The 12,739-nt window shown below is 39.5% G+C and overlaps 1 protein-coding gene across 1 annotated transcript in view; it reads right to left on the reverse strand.

Moving 5' to 3' along the window:
- The window catches only part of LOC306694966 (contactin-associated protein-like 4), a gene marked incomplete at its 5' end in the record, with an annotated part of 76,849 nt that overhangs the window by 48,626 nt on the left and 15,484 nt on the right, over window positions 1–12,739 (reverse strand). The window contains 2 exons of the mRNA XM_079158040.1: window positions 633–780; window positions 3,684–3,877. Of these exons, the coding sequence (XP_079014166.1) occupies window positions 633–780; window positions 3,684–3,877 (342 nt within the window). The remainder of the gene's footprint in view (window positions 1–632; window positions 781–3,683; window positions 3,878–12,739) is intronic.

The following is a 12,739-nucleotide window of genomic DNA, read 5'->3' on the forward strand; positions in this document are numbered from 1 at the left end:
GACTTCATGTGAATCTGTGAGCTAAAAAAAAAAACGTGTCACCAGAATCATCAGTGTTTTTCCTCAAAGCTCACAGCTCCAATTAAAAACTGATGTTCTGTTTCCAACATAAAAATGTCCTATGCACCTTTATCTCAACTCTTCTAAGATGTGACAAGCAAAAAAACTGTTAAGTATGAAAAGAAGAACTTGAGCCTGTTTGAACCAAAAAGTAATCTGTCTTTGTGCCATGAAACAATGAACTCAATTTCCTGTCAAAACCAACCCAGCATTAAACGCAGTAAGAAGGACAGTACAGGCAACGACTTCTCTGTTTGTATATGGTGAAGAAAACAAGTGCCTCAACATTGCTATTGTTTATTTTCTCATTACATGCAGCATCTTAGATCTATGTCACTGAATGCCTAAATGTTCTAAAATAATGAATATTTCTTTATTTAATATGGTATTATCATATATTTTTAATTTACATTTTTATATTACAAATGCTACAATGTTAACAAACCTGAACTGGAAAATTGAAAATAAAGTTACATCACTTCATGTTTATATCTTCATTTGAGTCCAGAGACCTTTTTTTAAAGGCACAAGCCAAAACTGTCAAAGAAGTCAATTAAAGGTATCAGACTTACTATAACGACATCCATATATTTCCAGTCTGAGTCCAATCCTCCCAGTGGGGTTCCAGTCCAGAGGAATTAGGCGGAGGTAGCGAGCTATCACCGGCTGTTTAAGCTTGTACTGGACCACAGTGTCTGCATTACTGTTACCTGGGAAAGCCTGAAACGACAGAACATGCTAGTTTGCCTCAATTTTACATCCAACCATCCATTATTTTACTGGTTGCTGAAGCTGCAAAGATCTGCCGGAAAACTATTTGTAGTAGCCTTATTAGTTCCACGAGTACATTAGTAGACAGGAACAAAGGATTTTGGATGTTGTACTTTAACGCTCATCATGTTGCTAACCAGCGGAATGTATTTTAAGTTTTGCAGCCTTCCTAGAGGATAAAAGCTACAATCTTTCTTTTGACCAAAATAATGATATAAAACTATGTTTGTAATGAAACAATCCTAAAAAGAAAGAGATGAACTACTTCCCGTGCATAAAAACTCTCTAACCTCCTGGATCCAAAGACAGTCTTTCTGCGTTTTTAAACTTTAGGCTCACAGACCATTGATCTTAACTGCTGATGATGTCTCTCCCTCCCTCTGTCCAGTGATCGATAACTGTGGGACCTATTCTGTCTCCTCATCAAGCCTCTCTCCAAAGACTAACAGGCTCTATTTTCCCAATCAGTTGCCTGTGGCAATCCAGTAGGATTATCTGCTTGACAGGCAAACAGCTCACACACTGTAGACGAGGGGTGGCCAAACTTTTTTGTTTTTGGACCATATACAGAGAAATATGATGAGCCCCAAGCCCAACAAAAGTCAATACATAGTTTTCAACCAGTACCAACGCAAGGAAATACGTATTTCTAAAACAGAAAATTCTATCAAAATGACTGCACATTGACAAATATTTTTTTGTAAGTTTGTAAAATTTGTATGTCTTGTATTAACAAGCAACAAAAAAAATATAGCAGAAATGGTATAATAGTGTTTTCTGTGCAAAGAGGTTAATACAGAGATAATTTCACAAAATGTTGTCAACATCTAGTGTTAACTAAATGTACAAGGGTGTTAAATACAGTGTTATTTATGAGAGCTATGCTTAAGTCATATTATAGTTTATTTAAAAGAAATGTATCACTAACCCCAGCTGTAGACCAACACATGCATTGGGAAGAGAAAAAAAGAAGCTGCATTTGTGCTTTTGTGTGTATGTGCTCTGTGTCTGTCCTCCCTACTTGAGAGTGTGTGTCCTGAGTGTGTACTGATGTGGCTATGTGAGTGAAATTGTCTTCCTGCGTAATTGTGATCTCAGTGCCGTCTTCAGTGCGTTGAAGGGCTGAGCCGGCTGGGCAGCGGAGCGTTAAGCTCACCAAACAGCTCTGTTTCCTGCTGAGGAGGCTTAAGAGAGCAGCATCTCATTTACTTGCCTGAGCATTTTTTTAAATATGAGTAGCCTCTTACAAATCCTCAGTCAAGTAGAGAGAGAAAGGTAGAGCATGAGCTGACTATAGCTTTCAAATGAATAGATAAAATATAAAATATTTGCCTTGTAGTGGATTAGTATAAAGTAGCACCTCACAATTTAAAAAATAGGCCTACCTCAAAATTACACTTAAGTACAGTACTTAAGTCAATTTAAGCATTTATATTCCACCAGAGCAAAGGGAGAAATAGGGAGCATCTGCTGCGAAGTCAGTGTGAAGCTGTAACTGATACAGCTGTTTTTGCAGTCAAATCTCCTCCTTAACTGACACGCTAAGCTGGCCTGACTAATATATGGAGCTTTAGAAACACACCGAGAGCTAATCTGGTGTCAAACCAACAGGTTTTTAAGCTTTTAGAAGCCATACCCTGTTCTTTCTCTTTTTAGAGATGACTCCCGGGCTTCAGAGTTTGTATCCTTCACTATGAGAAAATCGCATCCTGTCAAATCTAAATCAAAAGCTGTTCTCCGGGCTGCTACTGCTACGAGAAGGGTGCACTGTCTTCCATAAAGGAGAGAGGGGATGCTTGACTGCCTCTGAATCAAATCTAATGCAATTCAATCAACAGAGGCCTGCATGGCTTCCTGTCATTCTGACATACAGTACAGTAGTTTGCTTCATCACAAACATCACTGTAGACTAGTATTCTCTCTCTTTACTGAAACATGGAATGGTTATTAGCTTTTAAAAAAAATGCTATAAAATGCAGGAAAATAAGGATTTTGAAAACACACTGGGGGAATACACAAACATTACACAAACATTAAAACCAGGGGAAAGTGCCTCAGGTGTGATTTCTCCCCGCTGCAGGGAGGACTTCATACATGAGCTTGATTATCAGCTGCACTACAGAATATTCAAATCACCACATGCATGTCTCAGTCAGCTTCCTCATTCACATTTTAGACACTGAGCTGACACTCTTATCAATACTGGCTCACAATGACTGAGCTGGCAAGTGTACCATCAGCGTCTTGCTTGGAGACTGATGGACACCTTCGCCTCTGCAGGAATCAAAGCTGTGACTTTTTGTACATCAGGCAGTCTTTCTAACAACACCAGCCTCCCGTCAGCAGAGGTTCAACTGTTTGACAGCAGCTCCATGTCGTCAACAGAGCCCTGCCCAGGTTCCCTTTATTGTTCCATCCATTATTAATAAGGAGTGAAAGTCTCCTGGTGAGCAGGCTTGCCGCTGCAGGCAGTACCAGTCCCCACAGATCATGTAAATTATGTCTATGATAGTAAGGCCAAATTTATTTCAACTTCAATGCACTTGAGTTTTGAGCTGCACTACCTCCGAAGCTGTCTTCATAGCTGTTTGAATATCAAATAATGATATTGTTTAAAGTTACTGCATCCTCATCATGGTGTGAGCTACAGAGTCATTTTATAAACACGGCACATTAAAAAAACAGGAGTAGAGACAATTTGACCACTGAATACACGTCATGTTACTAAACAATGAAAAGAAAAGTAATCCGTCGACAATACGTTTTTTTTTTACAACGTATTTGCTTTTGCAGATTAGCTGTGCTTTTCCTTTTAGTACAGTTTTGATTAATGATTATTGCAGGAGAGTTACCCCTAAGCTGTCTTCCTGCCGGTGTTGTCTCCAGTTGTGTCCTGTGTCGCTGAACATCAACAGGTAAGCCGTCAGCCAATCAGAACTGCCGTAGCGTCCCTGCGTAGCAACAGCAGTGATCCGGGTCCGCCTCCCCAGATCAACCTCCAACCACTGGTATCTGTCTGAGACGAGAGGGGACCAACCTCCAGCTCCTGCACAGGGGCAGAGACAAAAAGTCTATGTTAATGATGAGGTGTGTGTGTGTGTGTGTGTGTGTGTGTGTGTGTGTGTGTGTGTGTGTGTGTGTGTGTGTGTGTGTGTGTGTGTGTGTGTGTGTGTGTGTGTAGGTGTGTGTGTGTGTGTGTGTGTGTGTGGAGCGGAGATGCAGAGGCAGACAGAGGTGACGGAAGTAGGAGAAGAGATCGAGAGACAAATTGCAGTAGTGAAATGGATTCATTACAACCTACTTGAAATTAATTTAAAACTGTGAATTCATAGTCTGGAGTAGACGCTCCGTGCTACGATTTTAAAGCTGGCCAATACAAAAATCTCACAGTTTGGATAAGAATACAAAATGCTTGTTGTCCATAGATTTGTGGTAAGGGATTTGCAGACAGGAATGCTAAACAGGGTTTAGATACTTGGAAGGTATATTAATGCTTTGTTTATAAAGGCATTAGTACATTCAGAGGAAACCCTGCTTTAGTATTTATCCAATTTCTGGCTTTGATTTAAGTCCATTTACATGCTCACAGATTTAAAACCCTGTAATACATCTGCCTCTGGTTTCATGATGACATAATAAATCCTCATAATCAAAGACATTAAGTGTATTAGATGCACACATATGGAGGAAATGGATTTGACTGCGCAGCACCAGGATGGTATTTAAAGCAATTTGATGACTTTCTACAACTGAAGTGTCAACATTCGTCCTGCCATTTAACTGCTCATGTTTTTAATGGGACTACCAAGGTGACGCTACTATGAGGGTGAGTGGAATATGCTGACAAATCCTTCACTCCCATTTCCCCACTGATATGACCTAAATCACTGAGCTGAGCGTTTGTCTTTTCAACAGTGATTTGCAGCGCTAACCTCCCTCGTATGATTTTCAGGATAACATGCCTCCTTTCTGTCCCGGCGACAGCTGTTGCAGCAGCTGGAGAGGACATCCAGGGATGTATGAGATTACTGTACAAGCCTGGAGGATGTCTGTCTGCAGACTATAATGGAAAAATATGCAGATTATATGAAAAAAATACCACTATATATATATCTTTTGACTGCTGCAGTGTGACTGGTCATTTTTCACATTTTACTTTTCAGTTTAAAATGCATTAAAAAAGGAGCAGATCTGTTAAACTGATTTGACCCCAATATTATTTTTTTTGGGGCATAAAACAAATGTCTTTCCTGCTTCAAGAAGATGCTGTTCACCAAGCAGTAGGCAAGTCTACTGCTTACTTCTGTTAAGGGAAGAGAAAACAATGGCATGTAAACACATCCAGTCTAATAAAAGGTCTGGAGGTACAAAACGTAGTAATTTGTTTGTGGCATGAGAGAGGAGGAGAGAAAGTACATTGCTTAAAAAATAACTTTAAAGTCTGATTTCCATCCTGATATTTGATCTTTTCACTCACCTTCAAACATTCAAAACAAAAACTGATATATTCCAATAAACTCCAATTCCACATTATTTTGCTGGTGTCCAGTCCATGTCCTGTGCTCAAATTCCTAATTTAATCTTTTGGCACAATCCTTTTAAGACTCCTTTCTAAATTAAGCTCAGTTCAGTTCTAAACGGTTCCGAAAAGGAAATAAACATCAGCCCTCATGATCCGTTGGATGAGTTTCTATTCAGATATGTTGAACCTGTTGAAAGTCAGAAGGTAAGATAAGAACTGTCTGAAAGAAAAGACACTGGGTTTTTGTCATTGCAAGAGTAAGAGAGACTGCAGAAGATGAAAGACAGACAGAAAGTGAGCGCTGTGACTCAAAACAGTAGCTTACCTTTGTTCCATCATCCAGCTGCAATGTTATTTCTAGTTTGGATGATGCTGGCACGAGAGAGAGTGAGAGTGAGACGAGAACTACGGCAGGACCTGATTATGAAGCATTGGACGTGATGGAAAAGGCTGCAACAAGATAATGACACTTTGAATACTGAGACGGGTTTGTGTGCGCCTGTATGTATTTAAAGAGTGAGTATTTAAGAAGAAGTGCCGAGTCAGGGAAAAGCAAATCCATGGCGCCCTAACAGCAGATGGAGAGATTTCTCCCCTACAGAGAGCACACACACACACGATAAAAACACCCAATATCATGCTGACATGAGGGCAACACAAATCGTTACAACATTTCAGACGCACAGCCTGAAGTGAACACGTGGACACATACATCTATGATAAAGCTTACTTTATTCTGACATTGCAAATGAACACAACTTACTGTGAACCCCATTAGGATCGATGCTCCACCTAAGCGCTCATGAAAGTTTTATAGGGCGACAGTTGGTAATGCCCGTCAGTTCGAGATAGAGAGAAATATCTCAATGACAAGACACTTGTAGCTTTTACAATAGCTCTGTCCTGTCCCAGTAGAAAGAATCCCAGTGAGCAAATGTCCACGACACCAAACACCCTGAAACTGCTCCAACTAAATAGAACGTAGCTGCAACAATTGATCAATTAATCGATTAGTTGATCGCAAAGTTCGCCGAAAAATCCTGGTGTAAAAGTTTCGAGTGGCATGGCTGGAGTTAGTCTTGTTGGACCATAACATGCTTGTGCATTATGCCAAAATACAGCATTCAAGCCTAATTCACTTGTGAATGTGGTAGTTTCCCGTTTTCTACTTCCATGTGAAAGGGGATCTTTAAGTCAAATATAAAACTAAATAAACTAAATATAAACATGAAGAAGAGTTTCTGGAGCTTGACTGCATCTGTTTTCTTGTCACTTTGAAAGTTGTGAAGCTGTTCCTCATGTCTTTGTGACCTTTACTAACATGACAGCATGTACTACAGCAAATAAAAATCACAATACAACACCATTAAACAATCCAAATCCCACATGATTTTATTTTATTCCTACAACTTTTAAAATCATATTTATCGATAGGAAATAGATGTTGGTTGAATTAGCTGAGTCTAAGGCCATCTTCTTTCCTTTTGTGTCTGTGTTTTTTTCTCCACCAGCTGTTTCAGTGCTGTGCTGCCTGCTCGTTAGAGCAGCAGCTAAAGGCCAGAGCTAATAAGTACCACAGTAACTGACATGAACACTGACAGCACAAGAGGAGAGAGCAGACATACTGACCTTTACCCATTACAGCTGGGTTGGAGAGAAAAAAAGTAAAGAACACAGACGAGAGAGAGTGACGGAGACAGAGAGACACCGAGAGACAGAGAGAAATGAACTGGCATCTACAGGATTGCAGAGAAGGAAATAGAAAGAGGGGGAGATGGCGAGAAATAAAGAGAGAGGTAGATACCTCATGAGGAACTGGAGAAGAAAATAGAAAGTGCCTAAAATGAAGAAGAGCAGAGTATACAGATGTGTACAGTGTAGTCAAACCTGTGAGGAGAAAACCTTTCACTAAATCCACCATGTTAGTCACACATCACCTGTTTGATCACCAACACAACAGTGTCTGTCATGTACGCCTGTCTGCTCCGATCCAGTAAACCTCCTTGTTTTCTCTTTACGGTCTGTAATGACGCCGAAGTTTTTTTTTCTCCATTCAGAAAGGTAATTGAGGTTAAACACAGGTCGGGAAAATTGCATTGCCGCTCTGCTGGACAGCGAAATTAGCACATTACTACAATAAAGCAGTCAAAAGACCGTGACTTTTAGAGTCACCCACATCAGAAGACCAACTGACCAAACACCCTCAGGAGCAGCGGTGGTCTGAGGTTGGACAGGTGGGCTGGAAGGTCATCAATCCAGAGGAAAAGTATGTGTGAATAATGCTCCTTTAACAAGACTCTCGACCCCTAAGCAGGAAGAACTGTAGCATGTCAAACAGTACTTATCAGTGATACAACCAGGTAGATCACTTAAGCTGCATTAAATCCTTGAATCAGATCCCTTTTACTGAAACATTTCAGTATGCAGTGATAACAGGCATTACTGTCCCACATACACGGTAAAATACTAGATTGATTTTCCAAATATATTTATCGAGAAATTTAATTTCTCCCTGGAAACAACCTAACAACCTATAGCAGCACATCATACAGTTACGGTTACATTTTTGAGCAGAAGACTTTCATGATGTCCTTGAAACACTGATTTATAGACACGCTTTTCTACAAACTCCTTTCTCATTTTACATAAGGAACACAACAAAAGTTCTCAAATGTAAAATGTTGTACTTAACATAAACATAAACCATATATTTTCCTAAACAAAATGCAGCTGAATGCAGAAACTATTTTAGATACTCAAAAAATGATTGAGGTTTGATACTAAGCTCTATAAATAAAGAAGATAAAGCATTTCCTGTTTTGAATTATTGGACCAATTTCATAGCAAAAGGTCTCTAACCACAAACTTGGGAGTGTGACATTCTTGTTTCAGAGAATGTGTATGTGCTGGTCGATGGTAGACTGCAGCTCAAATCAATACAAGTTTGATTAGTACATGGTTGCTCAACAGAAACAGATTTTAAAATAAACATAGCTAAATTGCAGTATTGAGTGCAGAATGTTTCATTTATTTGCATGTTTTCATTTTCACTGCTAAAAAGGTCAATCCTGTGCTAATCTAGAGAGGATAAACATGGAGGATTTTGGTGTCCCCTTTGTCCAAAGCAATTCCCCAAAACATTAGTGCATTCCTCCAAATAAGTAAATATGTGTCATTGCTGCAAATCATACATGGATTTATTTGGGCTAGAATGAAAGCATCAAAGGGAATGTTATTTTTAATGCTTCTTCTTGGCACAGTCTTAGGACAAGGATGTGTGTCAGGGCTGGATTATGAGTTTTTTATGGCGGCAAGAGGGGGACATTAAATACATACTTAGAGATAACAAGTTCAGATCCCACAGTAGCCAGTTTGTGCCCATCAGAAACCACAACTATCCTTGATTTCTCCGAATTAGAGCACCATCTCAGTAACAAATATCACTTTGAATCTGCATATATGGAACCAACTGGGGAATTATTTTAAATATGGAGCAGATATTAGAGAATCCACATCAATCTATCACTCTAAAAACTATGATAAAAACAAAAACAAAATCTTAAACCAGTATGAAGTTTGGGACTGGAAATGCTCTATCTCAACCCATCTGCAGAGATGCTATAAAATAAAGCACACAAAAAACTACCTGAATTATTTTGCATACGCTTTCTCGGTTTGTTCTTCAGTGAGGGTTGAATATCTTTAACTTCTCAACTCAATGCATTCAAGCATTGCATCCCTGTAAAAAGCTTCTATTGTCAACATGATGCTGTGAGCCACAAAGCCCAAATCAGACTAAGAGCTCATTTATTAACTTTCGCTGGTTGCACCGGCTCTTTATGGGCTTAACAGCATTTCGTTAGGTTAGCATAATCAGATAATTTCCTACTCATTCTTAACTGCAAACTGAAACATGTTTCTCAATGCATGTCTATGAAACTATAACTGAGTAATATCTGGATTTGAAAAGGATTGGCTATTAGGTTTAATATATTGTTAAAACTATTATTTGTGGTAGCTTTGTGACAGCTTGTGATGGCTTTTGAATATAACACACTAGAGATGTTTCCTATCAACCAATTTACACATGACTAAAGTTTTAGACATATTAATTACTAGTTTGAAACTTGTAGTTACTACTAACAATTTAATAACATTTCTGTAATGGATTTATGAATCGCTGGTGCAACCCAATACTGGAGGCGGTTGCACCAGCCGTTAGTAAGTTCAAATTAAGCCTACTTGTCCTGCAAATGGAGATTTCCGCATTAGCCTACTGCGTCAAAACAGAATGCACCACAAACTAGTTTGTACGAAGAGATTAGTTGTTACTATTTACATCTACATGTACTGCCAGGTGTGACTGTTTGTAGTGAGAAGAAGACCGGTCACCTGCCACTGAACTCTCTCATGAAAAACTCTTTTGGTTCAACTACAACTGGCTAGTAGTTACTAAGACGTTAGGCAGGACTTTACACACAAACCTCTTGATGGATTTAGGACTAGTTGTAGCAAAATAATCACAGTCTGCTCTGTAAGTAATAGAGACTGGACCACAGGGAGACCCTTCAAGTGATCAGCCAGCTTCTGTAACACCACATGTTCAGCTAGTCCCTCCTGGTGTTAGACAGCGCTATCTCCACAAGGAGAAATGTAATTCAGCCCTCGTCTCTCTTGATAAAACAGTAAAAAAACACAACACCAGGCACATTATTTCTATCCGTTCTGTTCTAATTGCAATCTCCACTGTGTTGGTGTCGACTGGGAAATAGAGGCTGACAAAATGCTTGTCAGGGCAATGACTTCACTAGAAGGAGCGGATGTGTGCCAAATAAAAGTAATATTTGGTTAGAATGGATACTTTTGTTCCACCCAGTAATGGGAAAAGGAAAGGTGAAAACACTAAGGGGGGACAGGAAGACACAGGACAGATGGGGGAAAATAGGATACAAGGCCATTACAACAGGAACCAATCACCCAAAGTGAGTTTAAAAGAGAGGTGGTAAGACACAGACAGCCATCAGAAGAGACGGAGAGTATTACCAGGTCAAAAGTTGTAAATGCGTCTGGGCTTGGGGAAATCAGAAGGATTTTCTTACAACCTGGGAGAGAATATGCTGCTATTTATAAAAAAAAATACTCATCAGAACAAACAAACATATTAAGAGTGATGGTAAGCAAGAAAGCAAAACAGGACATACTAAATAAGGAGCAGATTTTAAACACAGCAGGTCACTGGAACATGTGTGTGAGTGTCAATTATAAAGCCCTTGAAAACAGGTACAGTGACGCAGTGAAACCAGTTTTAGGGGTCTTGCAGGAGAGTAAAATCGGGACCAGGCTCTGGAGATGCTGGCTTTGGGGAATTTAAACAAAATGTGGTAGGTTAAAAATGAAGTAACAGGATTGCTAAGTAATGGGACTCGGGCTAACAGGAGAACAAATCAATGAAGTTTGCAGATGGCAGCGGTATCTATCAATAGTGTTTTTCTATAAGAGTACACGTGATTAAGCTGATGGCGGTGTCATACAGAAGCAAAAAGTCATTATAGCTGGACAAAAAAATCATGAAAATAGAGTACATGTGTCTTTCAAAAGACCCATACGATCTTTTTCAAATATGATTCACGTATTTAAAAAGGGAAAACAAAAGTAAGCATGGAACCTTATTACATCTGCTTCTCTGGCATAAAAAAAATGAATCGGATCTGGAACAGGAAAATATGGATGACTGGCTCAAAAATGCAGGATATGATATAAAATGAGTGAGGGATGTAGAAGCAATAGATAAAAGGCGAGAGGCTTTTAGAAGCATTTCGTCAAGGAATCAGGCAATATTTATCTATATAATTAAATTCATGGAGAGAGTGACTACCTCAGATTAAGAGGATTTGAGCAGAGGAGCTGTGGTATTTAACCAGATAAAGTGTTTAAGAGCAGCATTAAACAGGCACCTAGAGGTGGAGCATTAACATCAAACAAAGATCAATACCTCATTCTACGGTTCCCCCACAAAGTTAATTTCAACCTACAGCCCCCTGCTAATATTTGAATTCCCTCTAAATTAGCACTTCCAGAAAATGATTACTGGTTGATGAAGTGTTCCAGGCCTATTTCAGCGTAATTACGGTGGTTCTAATGTGCAATTATCAGTATGGCCCGCTGAAAAAAACAGTTTAGATGTTAAATACCGCCATTAACATTTGCCTATAAATGTTAAATGCCGTCATTAACATTTGGCTATAAGATGGAATGAAGTTATCTCAATGTTTTCTTGGCTGTTAAAACTACAATTACAGCAGACCACGCTCGCCAAGGAGATTGACAAGAGAGTGGCAGGACATGGCAGAGAAGGGAGAAAATACAGGAATGATGATAAAGAGAAAAGGTTATACCGAAAGCAGGGGAGAGGTGAGGGGAGGAAAGCAAAAGGAAAAAGTAAAAGGTTTTGGAGAGATGGGAACACTTGAGCAGCAAAATGCGGGGCAAACAGAGAGAGAGTTCAAATCACATCCAGTCGATAGATTATTATGGTTCCCTAGTTCAGCTGCTCATCTCTGCTGATATTTGCACATAAGCATGCAGCCAATTAGGGAATGACCCTCAAAACTTTTTCCCTTCAGCTCCATAACAGCAACAAGACAGATTAGATTGTTGACTGACTCAGTTGGATCATAGATCATCAGGTGAATCACCAACACTTCACTGGCGGACTGCAGCGCTATGAATATTTCCATTGCAACACCCATCTGCAGCTTCCTTTTGCTTATTCAAAAAATGATAACCTTCCCCCCCAACTCATACCTACCACTGCAGCTTGCCTAGCTGGAGAAAAAACATGCTCCAGACCAAATACTGGAGGCTTGCACTGATCAGCTTGTATCAAGAGCACTTGTTGCTTTTCTATTAGCCTTTGTGTGTGTGGAAAACCAAGTTGCCATTGCAAAGGACACTTTTAACATCACTGGCCTCATTCTTTTTTTTATTTTAAGTTAACGGCACAGTTACGGTCCAATGGTATGCTTTTTCTGCTGTTTCTGACGGGATCAGTTAATGTGATTTTTCTATTTCTTGATTAGATACCAAATAATATCCTCAACACTCAGATGTTCCACCTCATAAACTCCGGTGAAAATACTGGTGAATCATTCATCGGCTTGTGTTGGCTTGGTGGCTCAGAGTGCAGACTGAATTAGCAGAGCTGTTCAACTTAGATGCTTTTGATTAAAAATGTGAGGTTTTATTGTAGTAAAGAGTTGCTCAACTTAGGCTAGTCTTACTCCTCTCCAGCAGTGGGGTTTACGTAAACAATATGTGTCACTTGTTGATGACAAAAAAAAACATCCGGAGCATAGTGAAGTCTGTTGCTGAGACCATCAGGTTTGT

The sequence above is a fragment of the Pholis gunnellus genome, assembly GCF_910591455.1.
Source record: "Pholis gunnellus genome assembly, chromosome: 4".
NCBI lineage: Eukaryota > Metazoa > Chordata > Actinopteri > Perciformes > Pholidae > Pholis > Pholis gunnellus.